Genomic DNA, 27,162 nt, shown 5'->3' with positions numbered 1-27,162 from the left:
TTAAAAGGCATTTAGCCCAGCCCCATCATTTTATAGTGAGGGAATCTGAGGCAGAGAGAACTGTCTGGCAAGGCTCAGGTTTAGTTAGTAGAACAGCCTGCCTAGAACCCTAGTATCAAGGCATAGCTCCTTTTACTGTTATTGAAGTGTTGCCTCAGTTCATTCAGGGCTCTGCTCATATGTCATTGCACAAAGACACTTTCCCTGACCACATATCTGAAATAGCCCCTATCACTCTGTTTCTTATCTTCCTTTATTTTTCTTCATAACATTCTACTTATATTATGTATTTGTTTACTTGTTTATTTTGCCCACTAGAATATAAGCTTCATGAGCACAAGACTTTTTTTTATTTATTTATTTTTTTTTTTGCGGTACGTGGGCCTCACTGTTGTGGCCTCTCCCGTTGCGGAGCACAGGCTCCGGACGTGCAGGCTCCGCGGCCATGGCTCACGGGCCCAGCCGCTCCGCGGCACGTGGGATATTCCCGGACCGGGGCACGAACCCGTGTCCCCTGCATCGGCAGGTGGACTCTCAACCACTGCGCCACCAGAGAAGCCCGAGCACAAGACTTTTATTGCTGTTTCTCTGGAGCCTATAGCAGTGCCTGGCATATAAGGTACTTAATAAAAATTGGTTGAATTGATGACTAAACATTCCAAAGCATCAACTGCAATGTGATTTTAATGCACTGAAACTTTTCTTTGGCTTTCAAACTTCAAGTCAGAAGGCTTTCTTTATTTTTGCCTTTATTTTCGCTTACTTCTGGCCTAACATTTGCCACAATATTAAACTTTGGCAAACTTCTGTCTCCTCCCCTGATTTTCAGGCCCCCCTGCCCCAGGACAGGGACCTTGCCTAAGTCATCCATGCATCCCAAAGCCTAGCACAGGACCTGGCACGAGCAGCTGTTCAAAAATGCTTGGGGGGGTTGGAGTGGACAGAGGTAAGAGTGACAGTCACAGGCATCATTGCTTAGTGATTTATTCTCTTAAGGCTCCATCAGCAGGTGGAATGGAAGACCCCTCCCACCCTGATGCCTTGGGTAACCAAGGCATTATACTCCTTCACTGCCTGCTCTGTCTGGAGGACCCGCACATCAATGCCTTTTTTCTTGAGGTATTCCACGGTTGATGGGGGTACCTGGGAAGAAGGAAAAAGATGAGTAAATCAGGGGGAAAGGCCCCCAGGGTTTCCTTTCCTGCTATGAGGCAAGTATATTCTACAGAACTGGACAGTGACAACCATCACTCCTCAATCACCCAGTGTGTCACCAGTCCAGAATTTGGCAGTGAGTCCCAAGGAGTCAAAAAGGCTTCGAAGAAGTTAACAGAAGTACCGTGAAACATGTGCAGACAGCTCAGGTGATATGGAAACTGGAAAGAGCATGGATTTTGGAGTCAGTCTTGAATTTAAGTCCTTACTAGCATTGTGACTTTGGGTAAGTGAATTAAATTCTCTGAGCCTTTGTTTCCATGTATGTAAATAGGGATAACAATACCTGCTTACAGGGTTGGTATGAGAATGAATTCAGCTAAGGTATGTAAAATGTTAAATGTTTGAGTCAGTCCAACCTGACTGATTCAAATCCAGATAAATGTTAAATGTTTGAGTCAGTCCAACCTGAGTCTAAATTCTAACTTTGCTATGTACTAACCAAGAGACCTTTTGAAAGTCTTTCAACTGCAATTTCCTCCCCTATAAAACGGAGATAGTAATACTTAAAATCAAAGGGTTGGTGTGAGGATGAAGTTTTATGAATGTACGTACACTGCAGCTCAAATGTCTTCTCAGAAAGGCCTTTCTTTACCACCCCATTTAGAGCAGCCCCTCATAAGTCACCATTTCCTTCACAGCACTTACTATGATCTGAAGTTGTCTACATTTTTATTATCCATGAGGGCCATGAACCTCGTTTGCCTTGTTTAGCTTGTTGTCCCTGGTACCTAGAATAGTGTCTGCCCCATAGAAGGTGCTGAATAAATATTTGTAAATGAATTTATATAAAAGATTCTCAAGAGTGGCAGCTGTTATTGGCTATTTTCTCAACTCTGGCTTGTCTTCAATATTATTTTAAATAGATTTTAATTAAACTCTGCCTTGTCAGAAGGAGCTCTGAGTGAAATGTTTTTTAAAATGCCCTACATTACTTTTTTATATGTTTAAACAATTTTATAATAACAGTAGTCTTACAGATAAGGATCATTTTAATGGAGGAAAAAACTAGGTTAAACTAAAAAATACAAATAAAGGGCACCTCCATCGGTAGAGAACTGGATTTTACGACATCTATATAAAGGACAGAATGAGGTAGATCTCTATAAACTTATGTGAAAGGCTGTCCATAATGCAATAATGTAAGTGAATAAAAAGTTACAGAACGATATGTATAGAGTGATCCTATTTATGTAAAAATATGTATATCAGTATGTGTAAGTGTGTATATATTTGCAGATGCATAGAAAGAGCATTGGAGCAGTTACGACTGGGAAGGGGAAATCTTTCACCTTTTTAATTCTATATTTCTGCATTGACTCTTTTACAACAAGCATGTACTAATTCTGTAAGTACAATAAAAATAAACTTTCTTTTTCTGAAAGGGGAAAAAGGCTTAACTTGAATGTGCCCAAGAAAAGAAAAGTTAAAAGTACTGTAAAAAAGGAAAGTACTGTAAAAATCTAAAGAGCCAAATATTGATAGCTGTAGAGCTTAAAAGAAATTCCAGGATTGAGGAATTTCTGAAAAATAGTTGAAACAGCACAGGCCTATGATTAGAGACTGGAGAGTCCAACCCTGATGAGGAAGAATAGTGCGCAGCCACTGTTTTATCCTGGGCCATCCACTGGCTCAGCAAAATGAGAGTGCATGATATACAGAGATGAACTTCCAAGAAGGACATATCTCTAAGGTAAAGATCCAGGAGATTACCAGAAGTCCTCAGGAATGCTGTGCTCACCAATACCTACCTTCAAGGCCTCACTCATCCCTCGGCCAATGACAAGGATCTGCACACCCTTCTCGACAACTTCCTCCACATCTGCAGGCTGCACACCAGGAGAATGCTGGACATGGAAAGAGAAAGTATACCAGCTACCTGCTCTTTTCATCTTTCTTTGCGGTTAGCATTCCTGTTAGAGTCATTCATTCATCGAACAAATGTTTACTGAGGTTTACTCTAGGCCAAGCCTCACTAGGGCCCTGGGAATAGCAGAAGATACAGTACTGCCCTCATGGAGCTCTAAGTCTAGTGAAAAATATAGAAGACTACAAAGAAATTTCAGTCGTTTTACAAGTGCTACAAAGAAGTAACGTTCAGGGTGTAGTGAGAACATACAGAAAGGGCACCTAATTCAGACCTGGGGAGTCAGGACAGGGGGTCAGGGAAGATACCCCAGAGGACATGACATTTAAGCTGAGACCTAAAGGACAAACAGTAATTAGCCAGGTTAAAGGAAATCATGGGAACAAGGCATACCAAATACAGGGGATAGCATGAACTAAGGCTCAGAGGAAAGAGCAACCTAGTGAACTACAATTAGTTCCATATGACTGAAGTGTAAGTGACAAGTGAGTGGAAAGAGATGACGTGGGAGAAGAAAGCACCTGCACACCATGCCAAAACTTGGAAAGCTCCATATCGTTTCCTTTTTCTGAGCCCCTTTCCCACTTAACTCCAGGAAAACTTTGATGCTTTAAAACCTATCTATCACTCTGTAAAGTCTTCCCAGATTCTCCCAGGGATATTTAAGGTAAGGTGTTTAATGAACATTAATCCGACGTTAAAGGATGGTGGCTTCTGAACTGCTTCCACATCAGCAAAGGGGATACAGGATTTAGAGTTTGGTAAATACCAGCCCAACTTGGGAAGTGAATAAGAGTGGAAAATTGTCATGGAAGACATGCTGTTTTAATTGCGTCTTGAAGTATGACTAGGAGTATGCCTTGATTCAGTGGTTGTAGAAGGGGTACATTCTAATCATAGTTAGACATGGTTTAGGGAAAGAGCTGCTGAATATACGAAGACAACAACAAATGTACCAAAGAAAGAAGGGTTTTTCAGTCTAAAAAGCTGATGGTTTAGAGAAGATAGGATTGAAATTTATTATAAAAGGTATAAGAAGAACAAATATGAGTATTTTTATTAAATCCTGGAATAATAATATCTTACATGTTTAAAGTTGTAATTTTCATAATACAGCTATAGAAATTATTCCATGTGATCTGCATTAATAGTAGCACAAAAGCATCCATTCTCCTTGTTTTATAGATAAAGAAACTGAAGCTCACAAAATACATACACATTAGCCAAGATGACACAATTACTAAGTAGCAGAGTTGGGATTTGAACAGAAACATGTTAACCTTTGGTTTAATGCACTTTATTAGAATACTGTAACCTAGGGAGCAACCTTGAAACTGGAAAGAACTAGCCCTAATGACCACAGAGTTGTGCTTAAGCCCAGTGCCTGGCCCATTGTAGGCACACAATAATTGTTACTTTAAGTGTAACCTGAATCTTCCCTAAGGCAATTGCCTGCCACCCACACACACACATGAGCAAAAAAACCAATAAAGGAGACAGACTGAAGTACTAAAAAATACTTGATTAACCCCCCTAAAAAGGCAGGAATAAAAAACATGAGGACAAACAGAAAACAAATAGCAATATGTTAACACTTAAACATAACTATAGCAGTAATTAAGTGGACTAAATAGTTTAATGAAAGGCAAAGATTGAGTTAAAAAGCAAGACCCAACTAAACACTACTTACAAGGTATATACCTGAAATATAAAGGCATAAGTTGAAAGTAGAAGGATAGATATAAAATGCAAACACTAAGAAAGCTGGTGTGGTTATATTAATATCAAGATAGGAAGTATTACTAGAGATAGTTTCATCTCATGATACATAAAGGACCAATTCATTAAGAAAAACATAACAACCCAAATCTGTACACTCTTAGTGAAAGAGCTACAAAATATATGAAAACAAAAATAACATATCTGGGACTTCCCTGGTGGTCCAGCAGCTAAGAAAACGCCTTCCAATGCAGAGCATGCAGGTTCGATCCCTGGTCTGGGAACTAAGATCCCACATGCGGCAGGGCAAATAAGCCCAAGTGCCACAACTACTGAGCCCATGCACCACAACTAAAGAGCCCCTGTGCCACAACTACAGCGCCCATGCACTCTGGAGCCACAACTAGATAGGAGCCCACATGCCCCAACTAGAGAGAAGCCCACACACTACAAGGAAAGATCCTGCATGCTGCATCTAAGACCCAACACAGCCAAAAATAAATAAGTATTAAAAACAAAAATAACAGAACTAAGGAAAGAGACAAAACCACTATAGTTGGATTTTTTTTAACATCTTTATTGGAGTATAATTGCTTTACAATGGTGTGTTAGTTTCTGTTTTATAACAAAGTGAATCAGCTATATATATACATATGTCCCCATATCTCCTCCCTCTTGCATCTGCCTCCCATCCTCCCTATCCCACCCCTCTAGGTGGTCACAAAGCACCGAGCTCATCTCCCTGTGCTATGCGGCTGCTTCCCACTAGCTATCTGTCTTACATTAGGTAGTGTATATGTGTCCATGCCACTCTCTCACTTCATCCCAGCTTACCCTTCCCACTCCCATGTCCTCAAGTCCATTCTCTATGCCTGTGTCTTTACTCCTGTCCTGCCCCTAGGTTCTTCAGAACCATTTTTTTGTTTTTTTAGATTCCATATATATGTGTTAGCATACAGTGTTTGTTTTCCTCTTTCTGACTTACTTCACTCTGCATGACATACTCTAGGTCCATCCAGCTCTATAGTCGGAAATTTTAACAACCTTCTCTCAGTAACTGATAAAACACATAGACAAAGAGTCTAATTAAGGAAATGGGAGCTTTTAGCAACACTGTCAGTTAATTTGGCCTAATAGACATTTATAGGTTACTACACCCAACAACTGCAGAATACACATTGTTTTTTCAAGTGTACATGGAACAGTCACTAAGACCTTATGCTGACATAAGTCTCAGTAAATTTCAAAGAAATGAAATAAAAGAGAATATATCTGACAAAATAGATTTGTTGATAACAATAAGATATTTAGAAAAGCCATAAATAATTGGAAATTGAGCAAGAAAGTATTTTGAACTAAAGGGTAAAGGAAAAATACATCAAAATTTGTGGAATACATCTATATAATGCTTATAGGCAAATTTATCACTTTGAATACTTATAATAGAAAAATAATTGTCTAAAATCAATGGTGTAAGCCTCCACCTTAAAAAGCTAGGAGAAGAGAAGCAAATCATATCCAAAGCAAGCAGAAGACAGATAATAATGAATATATGTGTGTAAATCAATGAAATGGGAAACAAATGACAGAGAAAAGTCAACAAGGCCAAAAGTTGGTTCTTTGAAAAGATAAATAAAATTGAAACCATTGTAAGATTGATCAGGAAAAAAAGAGAAGACACCAGTCATAAATACCAGGAATGAAGGGGACATCACTATGGATCATACAGATAGCAGAAGAATAATTTTAAAAATTGGGAGTAAATTTACACTAATAAATGTGACAACCTAGAAGAAATGGACAGATCTTTTTGAAAGACACAACTTATTAAAATCTAAGAAGCAGAAAATCTGAATAGTCCTATAGACGTTAGAAATTGAATTTATAATTTAAAACCCTTCCACAGAAAAAATTCTAGACACATATGATTTCAGTGGTGAATTCTATTTTAAACATTTAATGAAAATCCTCAACAAAACATTAGCAAATCCAAGGTTGGTTCAATATTTTAAAAGTCAACGTAGTTCACCACAAAGTAAAGAAGAAAAATTATAAAGTCGTGTCAAATGATGCAGAAAAAGCATTTAATGAAGTTCACCATGTATTTATGATTAAAAAAAAAACTCTCAGAAAACTAAACTAGAATAGCCAAGATATGGAAGCAACCTAAATGTCCATCAAGAGATGAATGGATAAAGAAGATGTGGGGGAAATAAAAAAGAAGATGTGGTACACACACTTATGGCCACCTAATCTATGACAAAGGAGGCAAGAATATACAATGGAAAAAAGACAGTCTCTTCAATAAGTGGTGCTGGGAAAACTGGACAGCTACATGTAAAAAAAATGAAATTAGAACACTCCCTAATACCATACACAAAAATAAACTCAAAATGGATTAAGGACCGGACACTATAAAACCCTTAGAGGAAAACATAGGCAGACCACTCTTTGACATAAATAACAGCAAGATCTTTTTTGATTCACCTCCTAGAGTAATGAAAACAAAAACAAAAATAACCAAATGGGATCTAATTAAACTTAAAAGCTTTTGCGCAGCAAAGGAAACCATAAACAAAATGAAAAGACAATCCTCAGAATGGAAGAAAACATTTGCAAATGAAGCAACTGACAAGAGATTAATCTCCAAAATATATAAACAGCTCCTGCAGCTCAATATAGAAAAAAAAAAATCCAATCAAAAAATGGGTGAAGACCTAAATAGATATTTCTCCAAAGAAGACATACAGATGGCCTACAGACACATGAAAAGATGCTCAACATCACTAATTATTAGAGAAATGCAAATCAAAACCACAATGAGGTGTCACCTCACACCGGTCAGAATGGCCATCATAAAAAATTCTACAAACAGGGCTTCCTTGGTGGCACAGTGGTCAAGAGTCCGCCTGCCGATGCAGGAGACACGGGTTCGTGTCCCGGTCCGGGAGGATCCCACATGCCACGGAGTGGCTGGGCCCGTGAGCCATGGCCGCTGAGCCTGCGTGTCCGGAGCCTGTGCTCCACAATGGGAGAGGCCACAACGGTGAGAGGCCCGCATACCGCAAAAAAAAAAAAAAAAAAATCTATAAACAATAAATGCTGGAGAGGGTGTGGAGAAAAGGGGACCCTTGTACACTGTTGGTGGGAATGTAAATTGGTACTGCCCCTATGGAGAACAGTATGGAGGTTCCTTAAAAAACTAAAAATAGAGCTACCATATGACCCAGCAATCCCAGTCCTAGGCATATATCTGGAGAAAACCATAATTCAAAAGGATGCATGCACCCCGATGTTCACTGCAGCACTATTTACAATAGCCAGGGCATGGAATCAACCTAAATGTCCATCAACAGAGGAATGGATAAAGAAGACATGGTACATATATACAATGGAATATTACTCAGCCATAAAAAGTAACAAAATAGTGCCATTTGCAGAGACGTGGATGGACCTAGAGACTGTCATACAGAGTGAAGTTAAGTCAAAAAGAGAAAAACAAATATAGTATAATATCACTTAAATGTGGAATCTAGAAAAAAGGTGGAGATGAACTTATTTGCAAAGCAGAAATAGAGTCACAGATGTAGAGAACAAACTTAACGGTTGCCAAGGGGGGAAGAAGGGTGGGATGAATTGGGAGATTGGGACTGACATATATACACTACTATGTGTAAAATAGCTAATGAGAACCTACTGTATAGCAAAGGGAACTCTACTCAGTGCTCTGTGGTGACCTAAATGGAAAGGAAATCCAAAAGAGAGTGGATATATGTTTATGTATGACTGATTCACTTAGTTGTACAGCAAGAAACTCACACAGCATTGTAAAGCAACTATACTCCAATAAAATTTAATTTAAAAAGTTCAGGACTTCCCTGGTGGCACAGTGATTAAGAATCCACCTGCCAATGCAGGGGACATGGGTTCAAGGTCTGGTCCAGGAAGATCCCACATGCTGCGGAGCAACTAAGCCCGTGTGCCACAACTACTGAGCCTGCACTCTAGAGCCCGCGAGCCACAACTACTGAAGCCTGTGTGCCTAGAGCCTGTGCTCCGCAACAAGAGAAGCCACTGCAATGAGAAGTCTGCACACCGCAACAAAGAGTAGCCCCTGCTCGCCGCAACTAGAAAAGCCCACGCACAGCAACGAAGACCCAATGCAGCCAAAAATAAAAAATAAACAACAAAATTTTTAAAAAATGTGGTACATATATACAATGGAATATTGCTCAGCCATAAGAAAGAATTAAATAATGCCATTTGTGACAATATGGATGGACTTAGAGGGTATTATCCTAAGTGAATTAAGTCAGAGAAAGATAAATACTGTATGATTTCATTTATATGTGGAATCTAAAAAACAAAACAAAACAGAAATAGACTCATAGATACAAAGAATAAACACATAGTTGCCAGAGGGGAGGTGGTGGGGGAGATGAGTGAAATAGGTGAGGGACATTAAGAGGTACAAACTTACAGTTACAAAATAAATGAGTCGGGCTTCCCTGGTGGCACAGTGGTTAAGAATATGCCTGCCAATGCAGGGGATATGGGTTCGAGCCTTGGTCTGGGAAGATCCCACATCCCGCAGAGCAACTAAGCCCATGCACCACAACTACTGAGCCTGCACTCTAAAGCCCACGAGCCACAACTACTGAAGCCTGTGTGCCTAGAGCCCAAGCTCCGCAACAAGAGAAGCCACCACAATGAGAAGCCCACACACCGCAACGAAGACTAGCCCCTGCTCGCAGTAACTAGAGAATGCTCGCACACAGCAACAAAGACCCAATGCAGCCAAAAATAAAGAAGTTAATTAAAAAACAAAAACAAAAAACAAATGAGTTACAGGGATGAAATATACAGCATGGGGGATATAGTCAATAATAGTGTATGGTAACAGATGGTAACTAGACTTACCATGGTGATCATTTCATAATGTATAGAAACATGAAATCATTATGTTGTGCACCTGGAACTAACATAGCATTGTAGGTCAGTTATACTTCAATAAAAATAAATAATAATAATAATTATTATTAATATTTTAAAAATAAACTAAACTAGAAGGGAACCTTCCTTAGGTAGAGGACATCTAAGAAAAACCTACAGCTAGCTAAACATTAAGTATAATGTTGAAATGTTAAACATTTTCCCCAAAAGATTGGACATAATAATTTACTTCCTTATTATCTCTTGGACCTGTCCATTCCTCTCCATCTCCACTGCCACTACCCTGGTCTAAGCTTCTTATTTAGCCTGTTGCAGTAACTTTCTAACTGGTCTCCATAAAACCACTTTAGCCCTTTCCAATTAACCATTCTTCAAATTGTAGCTAGAGGAATCTTTGCAAAACACAAATCCATTCAAGTCACTCCTCTGCTTAACAGCACTCAATGGCTTCTCATTGCCCTTAAAATAACTGCCAAACTCCTAAACATGGTCTGTAAGTTCCCGGCTGCCTCACCAGTCTTACTGCATATCACTTTCTTCATGTTCTAGCAGGAAAACAGTTTGGCATTTTCTTAAATACGTACTTACGCAATTCAGCAATCACATACCTGGGTATTTATCCTAGAGAAATGAAAACTCACATTCATGCAAAAACCTGTACATGAACGTTCATAGCACCTTTCTATTGGGGGTTGGGGGAGGCGTTGTTAACTCTTATTTCATAAACTTAGAAGCAGCATATCCTACTCTAGATTTTTTTTCCAGTTTTATCGAGATATAGTTGACATACAGCACTGTATACGTTCAAGGTGTACAGCATATGACTTATGTATATCATGAAATGATTCCCACAATAAGTTTAGTTAACATCCATCATCTCACATAGATACAAAAAAAGAAAAAAAGAAAAAATCATTTTTCTCTGGTGATGAGAACTCTTAGGATTTATTCTCTTAACAACTTTCATATATATCGTATAGCATTACTAACTACAGTCATCTGTAGCAGCTTTACTTGTAGTAAACCAAACTGGAAACAACCCAAATGTTCATCAACAAATTGTGTTATAATCCAACAATGGAATACTACTCAATAATAAAAAAGGAACAAATTATTGATACCTATGACAATATGGATGAATCTAAAATGTATTATGCTGAGTGAAAAAAGCAAGTCTCAAAAGACTATATACTGTATGATTCCATTAGTATGACAAATAAACATAACGTGTATTAGGTCAATTGGCAAAATATTACTAAGGTCTGTTTATTAGATAATAGTATTGTATCAATGTTAATTTCCTGATTTTCATCACTGTGTTGTAAGAGAATGTCCTTGTTTTTTGGGGAAATACACACAGGTATTTAGGAGCAAAGGGGTAGAATATCTACAGCAGTTCAGAAAAAAGTCTATTGGAGAAGAAGATGATAAAGAAAATATGATAAACTTAAATGAGTAAAAATGAGAATTCTAATATTCCTGTAACTTTTCTGTAAGTCTGAAATTATTTCAAAATAAACAGCTTAAAAATAACCCTATAGTATTGGCAGGTTATAGATTAGCAGGAAGAGACCACATATAGGCACACATACCTACTCACTACTTCCTGATTTATTTAGCCAAGGAAACAAAGTTTAGCAGAAGCCAGGTGGCTACACAAAGCAGGAGCAGATGCAGCACATCTTTTCTGGCTTTCTCCATGTCTCTTGATTCCCTGTGGGGTGTACAACTACTGCTGACACTCTTCGCTCTGAGTGTTCCAGAGCTGATAACATAGCCAGTCTCTCACACTAACACCTTTTTATATTCTGACTTACTTCATCAGCATCTTCTTAAGGAATTTACACTAGGACACTATGAGCTTACACTTAAGGGAATATCAGAGTGTTCTAAATTAGAACACCTGCACGTCAAAGAGTGAACCAAACTGATCATCAGCAACGGTACTTCCTCATCGTGGGAGGGGATGCAGAGCTAGTGGCCAGGTGGCTCTGAACAGTATCTCTGCCTCCAGCTTTCCCTATTCTCCACAAAGATCAGAAGAGACTGGGGGAAGATTAGATTCTTTATCTCTAAAGTAATTTAGGTTTATACATTTAAAAAAATTTATTTATTTATTTGGCTGCATCAGGTCTTAGTTGCGGCATGCAGGATCTTCGTTGTGGCATGCGGGATTTTTCATTGTGGTGGGCAGGCTCCAGAGTGCGTGGGCTTAGTGGTTGCAGTGTGTGGGCTCTCTAGTTGTGGTGTGCGGGGTCAGTAGTCGTGGCACGTGCGGGCTTAGTTGCCCTGTGGCATGTGGGAGCTTAGTTCTCCAACGAGGGATTGAACCTGCATCCCCTGCATTGGAAGGCAGATTCTTAACCACTGGACCACCAGGGAAGTCCCTTGGTTTATACATTTTTAAAAGGCAAAACAAAACCGGGATATTTTTTCATTTGATTACAGTAATTGGTTCTTAAAGAATGTATCGATAAAACGATTGGATTAGATGCTTTTTTAGTTCCACAGCTCTGTGATCAATCCTAGAACCACCCTGAGCTGAACAGCTATGGTATGAAGAACTTAACGTTTTCTTTTTCTGGTACAACGACAAAGGTAAATATTTAACGGAATTACAAATCAGGGCTGGAGAGCTTCACCTGCCTTAAGTAAATGCATTTATCTGAAATACCGAATGATTCCTTCATTTAACAAAGAATAGGGGCTTCCCTGCTGGCGCAGTGGTTGAGAATCCGCCTGCCAATGCAGGGGACACGGGTTCGATCCCTGGTCTGGGAAGATCCCACATGCCATGGAGCAACTAAGCCCGTGTGCCACAACTACTGAGCCTGCACTCTAGAGCCCACGAGCCACAACTACTGAGCCCTCGTGCCTCAACTACTGAAGCGCCTAGAGCCCGTGCTCCGCAATGAGAAGCCCACGCACTGCAATGAAGAGTAGCCCCCGCTCGCCGCAACTAGAGAAAGCCCGCACGCAGCAGCGAAGACCCAACACAGCCAAAAATAAATAAACAAATTTACAAAAAAACCCTGCAAAGAATAGCGTCTACTTTGAGGAGCACCATGATCCCCAGGCTGTAAGAGCTCACATTCTGGTATAAGGAAACAAGGCCACTGCTCAATGAAGTGAAAGGTCATAAAAGAGTGAAAAACCATAATCCTCTCAAGATTCACAGACTGCAGACAGCAGGAGCCCATCAGAGTTGCTGGAGCAGTGGAACTCAATTTGGCTGTTGCATGCTTTACTGCAGGCCCAGGGTGTCACCTACAGAGCCATGAAAGATAACTGCAACAGCCTGTGGATCCAGGCCTTCGTGGGTGATTACTTACAGCCTTGTGCATAGGTCTGTGTTTGGAGCATCAGCCTGTTATTGAGGCATCCTCACCCTGCCACCAGCTCCCTCTCTGCTTCTTCCAATCCCTCCCACCAAACCACTAAGGCTCTCTGCCCTTAGTGAGTGTCTGATTCTGTTCCTCTTTAAGAGGCTTTCCATAACATGTCAATGTTATGGAAATCTTCTTGTTTTTTCTTAGAGGAAAGCTATTAGCATCTTTTCATGTGTCTGTTGGATATATGTATGTCTTCTTTGGAAAGATGTATATTCAGGACCTCTGCCCAATTATTAATTGGGTTATTTGTTTGTTGGTGTTGAGTTGTATGAGTTCTTTGTATATTTTAGATATTAACCCCTTATTAGATACATTGTTTGCAAATATTTTCTTCCAAAGCCTTTTGATTTTGTTGTTAGTTTCCTTCATTGTGCAAAAGCTTTTTAGTTTGATGTAGCTACATCAAGGAAATAGAAATAAAAACCACAATGCAATATCACCTCAGATCTGTCAGAATGGCTATTATCAAAAAGATAGCAAATAACAAGTGTTGGTGAGGATGTGGAGAAAACGGAACCCTTGTGCACTGTTGGTGGGAATGTAAATTGGTGCAGCCACTATGGAAAACAGTACAGAGGTCCCTCAAAATATTAAAAATAGAAGTACCAGACAACCCAGCAATTCCACTTGTGTATTTTTGCAAAGAAAATGAAAACACTAAAAGAATGAAATCTTGCCATTTGTGACAACAAGGATGTACTTAGAGGGTATTAAGCTAAGTGATATAAATCGGACAGAGGAAGAGAAATACTGTATGATTTCACTTATATGTGAAATCTAAAAAACAAAACAAATAAACAAGTAAAACAAAACAGAAATCAGACTCATAGAGAATAAACAGGTGGTTGCCAGAGGGGAGGTGGTGGGGGAGATGAGTGAAATAGGTGAGGGAGATTAAGAGGTACAAACTTAACCGTTACAAAAGAAATGAGTCACAGGGATGAAATGTGTAGCATGGGAATATAGTCAATAATAGTGTAAATATTTTGTATGATGGCAGATGGTAACTAGACTTACTGTGGCAATCATTTTGTAATGTATAGAAATATCAAATCATTACATTGTGCACCTGAAACTTGCATAGTATTGTAGGTCAATTATACTTCAATCAATAAATCTGTCTATTGGGCTTCCCTGGTGGCGCAGTGGTTGAGAGTCCGCCTGCTGATGCAGGGGACACGGGTTCGTGCCCCGGTCCGGGAAGATCCCACATGCTGCGAAGCGGCTGGGCCCGTGAGCCATGGCCGCTGAGCCTGCGCTTCCGGAGCCTGTGCTCCGCAATGGGAGAGGCCACAACAGTGAGAGGCCCGCGTACCGCAAAAAAAATAAAAAAATAAAAAAAAATCAATCTGTCTATTGATAGAGTAAAGAAACACGACAACAAAATGCAGTGCATGACCCCTGACTGGATCTTGGGTTGGAAAGGATAGCCAGCTATAAAAGATATTATTTTATTGGAACAATTGTTATAATTTGACTATGGAGTTGATGCTATTTAATATTATATAAATGTTAGATTTCTTGAGTGTAACATTATGATTATGTAAGGCATAATGCCTTTGTTTTATTAGATACAGGCTGAAGTATTTAGAGTTAAGTATCATGATGTCAGTACTTACTTCCAAATGATTCAGCAAATATAGTTATTCAGAGAGAGAGAGAGAAAGCCACCGAGAGATAAATAAAGCAAATGTGCCAGGATGTTAAAAACTGGTAAATCTAGGCTGATGGTATACAAGTGTTTATTATTTTTTTCCAATTTGTTATATAGGTTCAAAATATTTCAAAATAGAAAAAGGGGCGGGAGAGGTTCAACATAGGCTTCCCAGGTCAACCAGGTTTAGAAGGTGAATGGGAAAACACAAGCAAAAACAAACACACACAAAAGCAGAAAGGGTTAGGGACAGCTCAGCTCATCTATCTTTCCTTGTGTAGCAGTGTCCTGACTACTAGAACCTTTAGTCTGATCAAATGGACAAGACTCTGAGAATTATGTTATACTTTACACCTATTGCCTGTATTATATATAAAAATAAACCCACAAAATCAGCGATAGTTATAGAGGGCATTTTGGGGGAAATTTGAAGATAGACTGTATACTAAATAGTAATATTGTATCAAGGATAATATCCTTATTTGTGAGAATGATATTGTGGCTATGTAGGAGAATGTTTATGTTCTTAGGAAAGAAATGCTAAAATATCTGCCATTTACACTCAAATGGTTGGGGAAAAATGTGTGTGTGTGTGTGTTTGTGTGTGTGTGTTTAGAGAGAAAAAACAAACATGGCAAAGTATTGACAACTTGAAGATTTTGAGAAAGGGTGTGCGGCTATTTATCGTAATATTCATACAACTGTTTCATAGGTTTAATATTGTTTAAAATTAAAAGGTGGGACTAAAATCAACTACACGTCAATAAAAAAATTTTTTTTAAATAGGTGGGGTAAAGTTTCCGCATTTCCTTTGGTTCTCCTTAGGTACCTGCTAATTGGTTTGGCTTTCTTTTAAATTTACACTTTTGTTATATCTTCCTCCTTGTCCCCTTTCAGCCTAACAAAAGGATATATAAATGAAAGACCTATGCATGTTTCCACATAGAAAATTCTTCTCCAATAAGATAGTTATTGCTTTAAGATAGAAATGAGTGAGGACAGTATGGAGTAGTAGAAAAGTATAGGCTTTATAGTAAGACTCAGGTTCAAATCTTGGTTCCAAAAATTATTAGTGATGTGACCCTGGAAAAGGTATATTTGATCAGGCACACAGCAATTGTTTAATGATTGGTAGAGATTTGGGAGTAGGTAGTAGTAATTATTATTTCAAGGACACTGGTTGAAGACAGTAAGTTTTCTTGATATTTCCATTCTGCAATCACTATATCATTTGCCCCTTCCCACCCTTAAACTGATAAAAAAGGAATCACAACATTGACCTACCTCAGAAGGAATGTCACAAAGTATAAAAAATTTTTTTAATGACATTTATAATTAAAAATTCAATGCAGCCAACATTTATTGAGCCCATACTTTATGGGCACTGTGCTAAATGCATAGTTCTTGCCCTTAGGGAGTTCACCACTTAGTGAGGGAAACACTTAAATACACACTCAGTACAATACAGGTGAACTGCACTAAGTGCTAAAATAGAGGCACAAAGTATTATAGGAATACTGAGAATGGAGTAAGCAGCTCATTCTCACAAGGATTATCAGGAAGTGCTACATAGAGGAGATAAAACAAAAGCTATGAATTGAAGGATATATAAGATTTCAACAGGTACCAAGGGGAGCAGGTCATTTCAAGTAAAGGAAATGGTTTTAGGGACTTCCCTGATGGCACAGTGGATAAGACTCTGCGCTCCCAATGCAGGGGGCCTGGGTTCGATCCTTGGTCAGGGAACTAGATCCCACATGCATGCTGCAACTAGGAGTTCCCATGCCACAACTAAGGAGCCCTGGAGCCACAACTAAGAAGCCACCTGCCACAACTAAGGAGCCTACGTGCTGCAACTAAGGAGCTGGTGAACCACAACTAAGGAGCCTGCCTGCCACAACCAAGACCCAGTGCAATTAAATAAATAAATAATAAATAAAAGGAAACGGTTTTAGCAAAGGTACAGAGAATGAAAGATCATGGTAGGTTTGTAAGGGAATATGTATTTGGTATGGAATAGCTAGGTCTTCAGATGTGTTATGAAATAGAGGGGATGAGAATGAAGGAAAAATTTGGAGCTGTATCATTGTTTTAAAAAAATGGCCCTGAACACTATCCTAAGGAGTTTTTGCTTAATTCTGAGGTCTGTGGAAAGCCTTTGAAATTTCCTAAGCAGAGCAGTGACATGACTAGCTTTATGTTGGCCAAGTCAACAAATGTACTTTGTTGGATATGGTGGAGGAGAAAACTGGAGAAATAAAAATTTTGTTTGATGTTTCTCTTCTAGGTGACTGGGTGGATAGTGATTCCATTAATGGAGACAGAGGACACAAGAAAGTACCTGGATATTTGTGGGATGTGGGGAGGTAGGGAAAAGGAAAGGAAATCAGCTTTGGATATGTTTGGTTTAAGTTGCCCAAGGAACAACTTATATGCAGATGTACAACACGTGATTGAACATTCTGATAGCTTGGATAACTGTTCAGCAAATATTCACTCTTTTTGCCCTCTTACTATGGGCAGAATATACTTCTGTGCCCTACTGATGTGGGAACTTATGTTGGTGAACCTGGGGCAAGCAAAGCCTTGAAATATACTTGCTCAGTAGGGCTTATGTTTGTGAGCTTCAGATAACACCATGAGAAGATCAGGTCCTGGCTAGTTCACTGGTCCAAGATGGATAAGAGACATGTGGAGTACCCACATATGGAGTACCCAGCCAGCTTGCCAACTGCAGCTAGACCTATAAGCATGATAATAAACACTTACTATTGTAAATCACTAAGTTTTGGGTAGTTCATTAAAAAGAATAGCTGAACAAGGGAATTCCCTGGCAGGCCAGTGGTTAGGACTCGATGCTTTCACTGCTGTGGGCCCAGGTTCAATCCCTGGCTTGGGACCTAAAATCCTATAAGCTGCGTGATGCAGCAACCCCCCCCCAAAAAAAAAAGAATAGCTGAACAATACTACTATATATTTAGAGCATGAAAAATAACTAGAGATAATACCTCCATCAGTTCATGGCATAAACAACTGTAGTACTCTAAAGTAAAAAGAAATCCCCTAAACACTCTCAGGCACTTAATTCCCTCAAGGATTCCCTATGAAGCAGCATTTGATGTACAAATCAGAGTGTTTCATGTCCAAGACTTTTAAAAGAATTAATTCAGTCATTCCTATAGTTGAGAAACATACTGTAGAGCAGTATTATGTGCTAGGCGTTGTGCTAGGTAACTAAGGAAGAAAAGAAAAAACTTAAAAAGATCAAGTATCTACTATGTGACAGGCACTGTGGTAGATGCTTTACAAAGATGAACATATTTAGTATTCAAAGCAACCACATGAAATATATTATTTTCCAGGTCCCATCCCCAAGAGATTATGATTCAGTAGTTGAGAAGAGTGCAGGAGATACAGAACATGCATTTTAAGCAAGCCTCTAGGTGATTCTGATGCAAGAGATCCATGAATCACACTGAAATAGTGAGAGAAAGAATGAATTTGCATGATGGCAAGTGGCATGCATTTTTCAAATTTATTCTTCCCAACCCATTTATTACTCTTACATCAAGCCATGAAAAACAGACATTACTATTCTCCTTTTATAAATGGTTAAACTGAGGCACAGTCAGGCTATATAACTTGGTTAAGGTATCTAGTTAAAATGTGACAGTGCCTGGACCTATAAATCTAAATATCTACTAGATATCTCTTGATGCCCCGTTGTAAGTTCAAGCTCAACATATTCCAAAAGAATTAATCATTTTGTCTACCCAGCCTCTGCCCCAAACACAAACACATCTGTTCCTCCTCTTCATATATCCAATCTCAATAAATGGCACCACCATGTACCCATCTATCTATGCTAGAATTCTCCTTTGCCTGCTAAATCTAATAAACTGCCTTATCCTGCCAATTTCACCTTCTTTTCTTAAATTAATTTTTTACTGAAGTATAGTTGAATTACAATGTTGTGTTAACTGCTGCTGTACAGCAAGGTGACTCAATTATACATATATATACATATACATACTTTTTCATATTCTTTTCCATTATGGTTTACCACAGGATATTAAATATAGTTCCCTGTGCTACACAGTAGGACCTTGTTGTTTATTTATTCTGTATATACCAGTTTGCATCTGCTAATCCCAAACTCCCAATCCAACCCTCTCACCTTAATAGTTTTCATATTTGCTGTTTCATATCCACCCACACTACTACTAACTTAACAATAATAGCTTCATTTATTGAGTGCCTACATCATATCTAGCACAGTACAGTAACCCTTAGATCAACTCTGTGAGGTGGGTAATATTACTATCTCCATTTTATAGATGAGGACTCTGAGGCTTAATAGCTTTGATTTGATGTCCTTTTGCCTCTATACAGATGAGTTCTAGTCAACAGCTCAGCTTTCCCTCTCATCTTTCCTAGTTCTTCTCTCTCCAACTAGTTCTAGAACACCTCCTCTTGTTTATTCTACTGACAAATGAAACTTAACAAGATGAAAACTAAACCTACAGCAAACTTTTCCTATTTTCCTGTTATCATCACTGGCAACTTCACAGTTTTGTAGTCTTTAGTGTTGAAGTTTATAAGAGGAATCATGATGTAGTAGAAAGGAACAGGAAAGAAAGTTAGAATCTGACCTGAATTTACTATTTGATTTCATATTTTTCTAGCTTTCTAGCTCTAAACTCTGTGCTTATTAAGTTTCCTTAAATACAGAATGAGGTTAAGGGTAATACTAACTCATGTAGTCTTATATGGGAAAAATATAATATATAGCGTTAAATCCATTTCTGAAGAAAAAAAATCTCTCCAATGTGGCACACTCATAAGTTGGTACTCCAATATATCTTAAACCCATAGTCTTGATAATCTTTGTCAGTCAAATCAATCTTCTGCTTAAGTATCTGAAGTGGCTATGTCTTATCTACTGAATAAAATGTAAACTGAGCTCTGCAGACACCTGACACCCTCAACCATACCACTGCCTATTCTTACACCACACTAGCTTTACTCTATGAAACAATCCAGTGGAGCCATTTGGTTCACAAGCATTACAGCTTCTTATTCCTCAGCCTGCTCTCATTCTGTCCCTTCTGTATTTCAAAGCCCTCTCATTTCTTTTACCAATCCTTTCTTTTTATAAAGAAAGGTATATTCCTTTCTTTAAGATCCAGGTTGGTAGCTAACAAACAACTAGGTGTCTGGATCAAAACAATGAGTGCATGCAGTTCAAAACAAAGGCACCACAATGAGACCGGTAGGAGGGGTGGACTCACGATATAATCAAATCCCGTACCCCCCAGGTGGGCAACCCACAAACTGGAGATTAATTATATTAAGAGGTTCTCGCACAGGAGTGAGAGTTCTGAGCCCCACGTAAGGCCTTCCAGCCCAGGGGTCTGGCACCATGAAGAGGACTTGGCTTTGAAGGCCAGCAGGACTTGAACACAGAAGCTCCTCAGGATTGATGGAAATAGAGACTTCACTCTTAAAGGGCATACACAAAACCTCATACACCCTGGGACCAAGGGTAAAAGCAGTAATTTGATAGAAGACTGGCCCAGACTTACCTGCTGGTCTTGGAGGGTCTCCTGGGGTCGGGGAGACCCTGGGGACATAGACAATGGTGGCAGAAACATCAGGGAGCATTCATCTGCATGAGCTCTCCTGGAGGCTGACACACCTTGGCACATCAAGACCCGGCAGAACGGAACAGGCTGTAGGCTTTAGTGCTGGGATGCCTGAGGCCAAATAACAAACTGGATGGGAACATAGCCCCACCCATCAGCAGATAGGCTGCCTAAAGACTTCCTGAGCCCACAGCCACCTCTAGATAGCTTCTAGATACAGCCCTGCCCACCAGAGGGCCAAGACCCAACTCAACCCACCAGGGGGCAGACATCAGAACTAAGAAAACTATAGTCCTGCAGCCTGCCGCAGGCTAGACACTACCCTGGGACCAGCTGGCCCCTGGCCCTTGGGTGACGAGAGGGGAGTGTAATCCTGGGACACATAGGATGTCTCCTACGGAGGACTACTTTTCCAAGGTGGAGAAACATAACTAACCTACCACATACATAAAAATACAAATAGCAATTTAGAAAAGATGAGGAGACAGAGGAATATGTTTTAGATGAAGGAACAAGATAAAACCCCAGAGGAAGAACTAAGTGACATGGAGATAAGCAATCTACCCACGAAAGAGTTCAGAGTAATGATCATAAAGGTGATCAAAGAACTCTGGAGGAGAATGGATGCACAGAGTGAGAAATTAGAAGTTTTTAACAAGGAATTAGAAAATATAAAGAACAACCAAACAGAACTGACAAATATAATAACTGAAATGAAAAACACACTAGAAGGAATCAATAATAGGCTAAATGAAGCAGATGAATGGATCAGTGAGCTGGAATACAGAGTAGTGGAAATCACCACTGCTAAACAGAAAGAAGAAAAAAAAAAAAAAGAAACGAGGACAGTTTGAGAGACCTCTGGGACAACATCAAATCCACTAATATTCGCATTATAGGGATCCCAGAAGAAGAAAGGGCCTGAAAAAACATTTGAAGAGATAGTAGCTGAAACCTTCCCTAACCTGAGAAAGGAAATAGTCACCAGTCTAGGAAGTGCAGAGTCCCATACAGGATTAACCCACAGAGGAACACACTAAGATATGTTGTAATCAAAATGACAAAAATTAAAGATAGAATATTAAAAACAACAAGGAAAAAGCAACAAATAACATACAAAGGAACTCCCATAGGCTATCAGCTGATTTTTCAGCAGAAACTCTGCAGGCCAGAAGGGAGTGGCACAATACACTTAAAAGTGATGAAAGAGGAAAAATCTACAATCAAATAATACTCTACCCAACAAGGCTCTTGTTCAGATTTGACTGAGAAATCAAAAGCTTTACAGACAAGCAAAAGCTAAAAGAATTCAGCACCACCAAACCAGCTTTATGACAAATGCTAAAGGAACTTCTCTAGGCAGAAAAGAAAAGGCCACAACTAGGAACAAGAAAATTACGAAATGGAAAAGCTCACTGGTAAAGGCAAACATACAATAAAGGTAGGAAATCATCCAACCATATAGCTAGTAGGGAGGTTAAATGACAAAAGTAGTGAAATTATTTGTAACCACAATAAGTGGTTAAGGGATACACAAAACAATTAGATGTAAAATATAATATCAAAAAAAGTAATTGTGGGGCTTCCCTGGTGGTCCAGTGGTTAAGACTCTGTGCTTACACTGCTGGGGGTGTGGGTTTGATCCCTAGTCAGCGAACTAAGATCCCACATGCTGTGTGGCATGGCCAAAAAAAAAAAAAAAAAAAAGTAATTGTGAGGGGAAGAGAGTACAAATGCAGGTTATCTAAAATGCATTGGACATTAAGAGATCAGCAACTTAAGCATATATGTATACAGACTGCTACACAAAAGCCTCACTGTAAACAAAAATCTCTAATATATGCACAAAAAAGAAAAAGGAATCCAAACATAACACTAAAGATAGTCATCAAGGACTTCCCTGGTGGTGCAGTGGTTAAGAATCCACCTGCCAATGCAGGGGACACGGGTTCAAGCCCTGGTCCGGGAAGATCCCACATGCCACAGAGCAACAAAGCCCATGCGCCACAACTACCAAGCCTGCGCTCTAGAGCCTGTGAGCCACAACTACTGAGCCCACGTGCCACAACTACTGAAGCCTGTGTGTCTAGAGCCCGTGTTCCACAAGAGAAGCCACCACAGTGAGAAGCCTGTGCACTGTAACGAAGAGCAGCACCCGCTCACCACAACTAGAGAAAGCCTGTGTGCAGCAACGAAGACCCAACACAGCCAAAAATAAATAAATTAATTAATTAATAAAAAAAAAGATAGTCATCCAATCACAAGAGAAGAGAACAAAAGAAGAAAGGGGAAAAAAGACCTCATAAACAAATCCAAAACAATGAACAAAATGGCAATAGTAACATACCTATTGATAATTACCTTATATGTAAACAAACTAAATGCTCAAACCAAAAGATATACACTGGCTGAATAGATATAAAACAGGACCTGTATATATGCTGCCTACGAGAGACTCATTTCAGATCTAGAGACACATACAGACTGAAAGCAAGGGGACAGCAGAAGATATTCCATGCAAATGGAAATCAAAACAAAGCCAGAGTAGCAATATTTTTATCAGAGAAAGTAGACTTTAAAATGAAGATTGTTACAAGAGATAAAGAAGGACATATACATAATGATCAAAGGATCAATCGAAGAAGAAGATATAACAATGGTAAATACATAGGAACACCTCAATATGTAAAGCAAATGTTAACAAACGTAAAAGGAGAAATTGACAGTAACACAATAACAGTGGGGGACTTTAACACACCCCACTATCCCATCCCCACTTCTATGGTCACCTTGGAAAGCAACAACCTGGAATCACAGTGAAAACCACCAGCTTTGCAATCACCTAATGTATTAAAGCTCCTTCAAATGTCCATTCCCAGAGAACTGTCATTATTTGACCTGTCTGGTGGTTCCTTGGAAGGCCCCACTCATAGGCTGTCTTTATTTGATCTGACTTGGAGCTTGCCAGTGCAAACCATCTTTTTTCCCAGAGAAGCTTGTCAAAAACAGTCATAGACAATTGTTTAACAGTGCAGCTGCCTGAGGCAGTAGACAACAGGGCAAATGAGAGGTTCCAATAAACTAAAATGAAAAAAATAAGAAATGAGTTGTTAATGGGGGCTTTGAAAAGCTCAGGTATGAACCTTGGTATTGAAAAGGCCATACACATGTCCAGGATTGTGCACATGCTCAGGAATGACATGAAAAGGCCCTAAGATCACAATTCTGGGTACCCTTGAGAGTCTGCATAAGCAAGGAGCAAGCAGAGTTTTAAACTGTCTGGCTAAGTGTTGACTGCATACCCCAAATTGCATACAGAGCCCCTTACCATAAAGTGGAACACCTATTGATTTCAGGCATATAGGGAAACTTCTGTCATTGTTTCAGGAAACCATATCTAAAGAACTAAAGGAAAGTGTGAGAACAGTATCTAACCAAATAGAGAATAACAATAAAAAGATAGAAATTATTTTTTAAAGGACATTCTGGAGCTGAAAAGTACAATATTGAAATGAAAAGTTCACTAAAGGGGTACAATGGCAGGTAAGAATCAGCAAAACTGAAAGATAGGTAAATTGAGATGATCCAATCTGAGAAAAAGGATAGAAAAATGAATGAAAACAATGAACAGAGCCTCAAGAGACCTGTGGGACACTGGAAACCCCTACAAAAAAAAAAACCCCAAAAAGCACACAACATACTCCCTAACAGTTTTCACAGAAGAGAAGAGATAGAAGGGGCAGAAAGAATATTTGAAGAAATAATGGGTGAAAACATCCCAAATTTGATGATGAACAACAATCTACACATCTATGAAGCTCAATACATTCCAGGTAGGATAAACTCAAAGAGATCCACATGTAGATGTATCATAGTCAAACGGTCAAAAGTTAAATACAAAGAATTTTGAAAGCAGCAAGAGAGAAGTGGCTTGTCAAATCCAAAGAAATCTTAATAACATTTGATTTCTCATTAGTAACCAGTAATGCCAAAAAAAGTGGGATGACATTTTCAAAGTATTGAAAGAAAAAGACTGTCAATCACAAATTGTATATCCAGCAAAACTATCCTTCAGAATGGAAGGATCAACTTCCATCACTACTGGATGAAGAGCTCCATTACTCGCACCTAAGTGTAAATTATTAAAACCAACAAACCAACAAACATAACCTAAAAAAAATTATTTTTAACCCCAATCATTCAAAGACTCTGGAAAAGGTCCAAAGAGGAAACAGCAAATTAAGAAATACGTACTCAAGAAAAAATATAAATATTTGGTAGGAAAGGTGAAAATCTGTGATATTTCAAGAAAGACTGCTGCCTGCCTCCCTCCTCCTAGTTCAGTGAGGTGAGACTCCACTCTTGCTGCAGCCAAGAACATAGTGCTATTTCTTCTCTCAGCTACCAGCTGTAAGGCTTTCTTCCTGGGAGAATCAGGACATCAATGTTTCTCATACTGCCTGCAGCTATCTATTGTTGAAGCTTAGTCCCAAGTGAGTGTGGTGGAGAGGTAGGGGGTTCCCTTCTTTTATTCAACCTCCACTCATGGAATGGAGACTCTATTTTGGGCATGGCACACTGAGAATACTTGAGGAGCTCCAATTTAAGGGAAATGAAATTTCAAATCACAATGAGATAACATTTCACATCAACTAGGATGGTATAATAAAAACAAAGCAAAACAAATAAGAGTTGATGAGGAAGGATTTAGAAAAATTGGATCCATCATACATTTCTAACATCTATAATGTAAAATGGTGCAGTTACTTTGGAAAACAGTCTGGCAGTTCCTCAAAAGGTGAATCATAGAGTTACCATATGACCCAGAATTTCCAATCCTAGGTATGTGCTTAAGAGAACTGAATGATTTTGTTTATATGAAACATCTAGAATAGGCACATCTATAGCAACAGAATGTAGTAGTTGCCAGAAGGTGGAGGGAGGGAAGAATGGGTAGTGACTGCTAATGGTTATGGGGTTTCCTTTGGGGTGATAAATATATTCTGGAGTTAGTAGTGGTAGCTATTGTACAAGGTTATGACAAAAAGTCCATTGAATTGCATACTTTAAAACTCTAATGGTGAGTTTAATGGTATGTGTATTATATCGAGAGAGAGAGAATGAAAGAAATAGTTACTTTTTACTTGGAACTTTGTCATTATGGCTTAGGAGTTTGAAAATCACTTGGTAAACCTTATGCAGTGTCAACCATACACTAATAGCTTACCTCAGTTCCTGTTTCTCTCCAATCCCAAGCCCGACTTCCCCCTGGCCACACTTTGCAGTCCTTATAGATTTTAGTAGAGCCTTGTACTTTCATTTGCCCCCATGAGAGGGAAGCAATTTCAGGGGAAGACATAAGGAACTTAATTGAACTCTGAAATTGAAAGAAAAATATACTAAATCAGTTTTAAAGTAAGGTTGAAGCAGCTCCAAAATACAGGAGCTATACTATAAACAGAATGTATTTCAAAATATAATGCTGTATACAAAATATAGTAAGCCCTGGTCCTCTATGAGTTAAGAAGCATCTTTCTCATTTATGTGGTTGTCACTTCTTCTCCAGAGGTCTAAAAAGTGAAATGTTTTTCTTGGGATCCTGAATCATCCAACCATGGAAACTAGATACTACAATTACTTCTCAGACTCTGGAGGGAATTCTCAGGATATTTTTGAGAGATAAAATTAAAGGTGAAGATTTACTTCAGCATGATGGAGTGAGGAAGTTGACAAATCCTTTCCCTAAAAGCAGGTATAAAGCTGGACAAAACTGTCAAAATAGCAAGTTGGCACTCTGGAAATAATATTAAAGACATACTGCAAACTGAAAAACGCTTATTCATGAAAACCACTGAATTTCAGATAAGAACAGTAAGATGTTTTGTTGTTCTTGCCTGGGATTACTCCCATGCCCCTACAACAGTTCTGTTGGCACAGAGGTTCAACTTGATTGGGGCAGGGCATGAAAACCAACAGTCTTGCTGCTAAGGCAGAGGAGGCTCACTTGATTTAGAGCATTTTCAGTTAACCTGGTGATTTCAGTGGCAAGTAAATATGGATGGCAGGTGGCTCTGCTTCCTTAATATTGTAAGCCTGTTTGGAACAAGCAATGGATTGTCAGAGTAGACAGGGATTTAAAAGGAATTCCCAAGAGGTGCTTGATAAGCTCTCTATCCAGAGTGGAGCAAAGGCTGTGAGCATATGTATCAAAGACAGGAATAGGCCTAAGTCATGGAAATGTTCTGGGCCAATGGAGCCTATAAAACATGCAAAGTGAAGAGGTGAGTGGGCTCAGAAGAATGTAAGAGCCAGGGAAGAAGTGAAAACATCTGAACATTGAATGTACTCCCCAGCACACACACTGATCCATCAGTAGAGAGGGTAAGTCTTACTGGCTTGAGGTGTTTGAACACAATCTTTGGCTGTACACTAAGATATATAGGCACAGAGGAGACCCCCCTAGGAAGCCAAGCTTAAAAGTGAAAACAAGGGGAACTCCCTTACGGTCCAGTGATTAGGACTTGGCACTTTCACTTCTGGGACCAGGGTTCAATCCCTGGTTGGGGAGTTCCCGCAAGCCATGTGGCACAGACGGAAAAAAAAAAAAAGAGAAAGAAAAAAAAAGTCCTTAATACAGATTTCAGTGGCCACACATTGCATGGGAGACAGAATCCACAGATTTAGTTTCGGCAAGTGACTAAACAGAAACAAATAAAC

General features: G+C 39.2%; 1 protein-coding gene across 1 annotated transcript in view; it reads right to left on the bottom strand.

The window, feature by feature from the left end:
• Positions 1-968: 968 nt before the first annotated feature.
• Positions 969-27,162, bottom strand: part of AAMDC (adipogenesis associated Mth938 domain containing) — a 33,126-nt gene continuing 6,932 nt past the window's right edge. Inside the window, exons 2-4 of the mRNA XM_081241117.1 lie at positions 25,673-25,822; positions 2,967-3,062; positions 969-1,143 (exon numbers count right to left, since the gene is read on the bottom strand). Coding sequence (XP_081097243.1) covers positions 1,003-1,143; positions 2,967-3,062; positions 25,673-25,804 — 369 coding nt within the window. The 5' untranslated portion in view covers positions 25,805-25,822 and the 3' untranslated portion in view covers positions 969-1,002. The remainder of the gene's footprint in view (positions 1,144-2,966; positions 3,063-25,672; positions 25,823-27,162) is intronic.

The sequence above is a fragment of the Mesoplodon bidens genome (assembly GCF_964165515.1).
Source record: "Mesoplodon bidens genome assembly, chromosome: 7".
In the NCBI taxonomy this organism is placed as follows: domain Eukaryota; kingdom Metazoa; phylum Chordata; class Mammalia; order Artiodactyla; family Ziphiidae; genus Mesoplodon; species Mesoplodon bidens.
The sequence above is the reverse complement of the archived record's forward strand: the minus strand, read 5'-3'. Positions and strand labels throughout refer to the sequence as shown.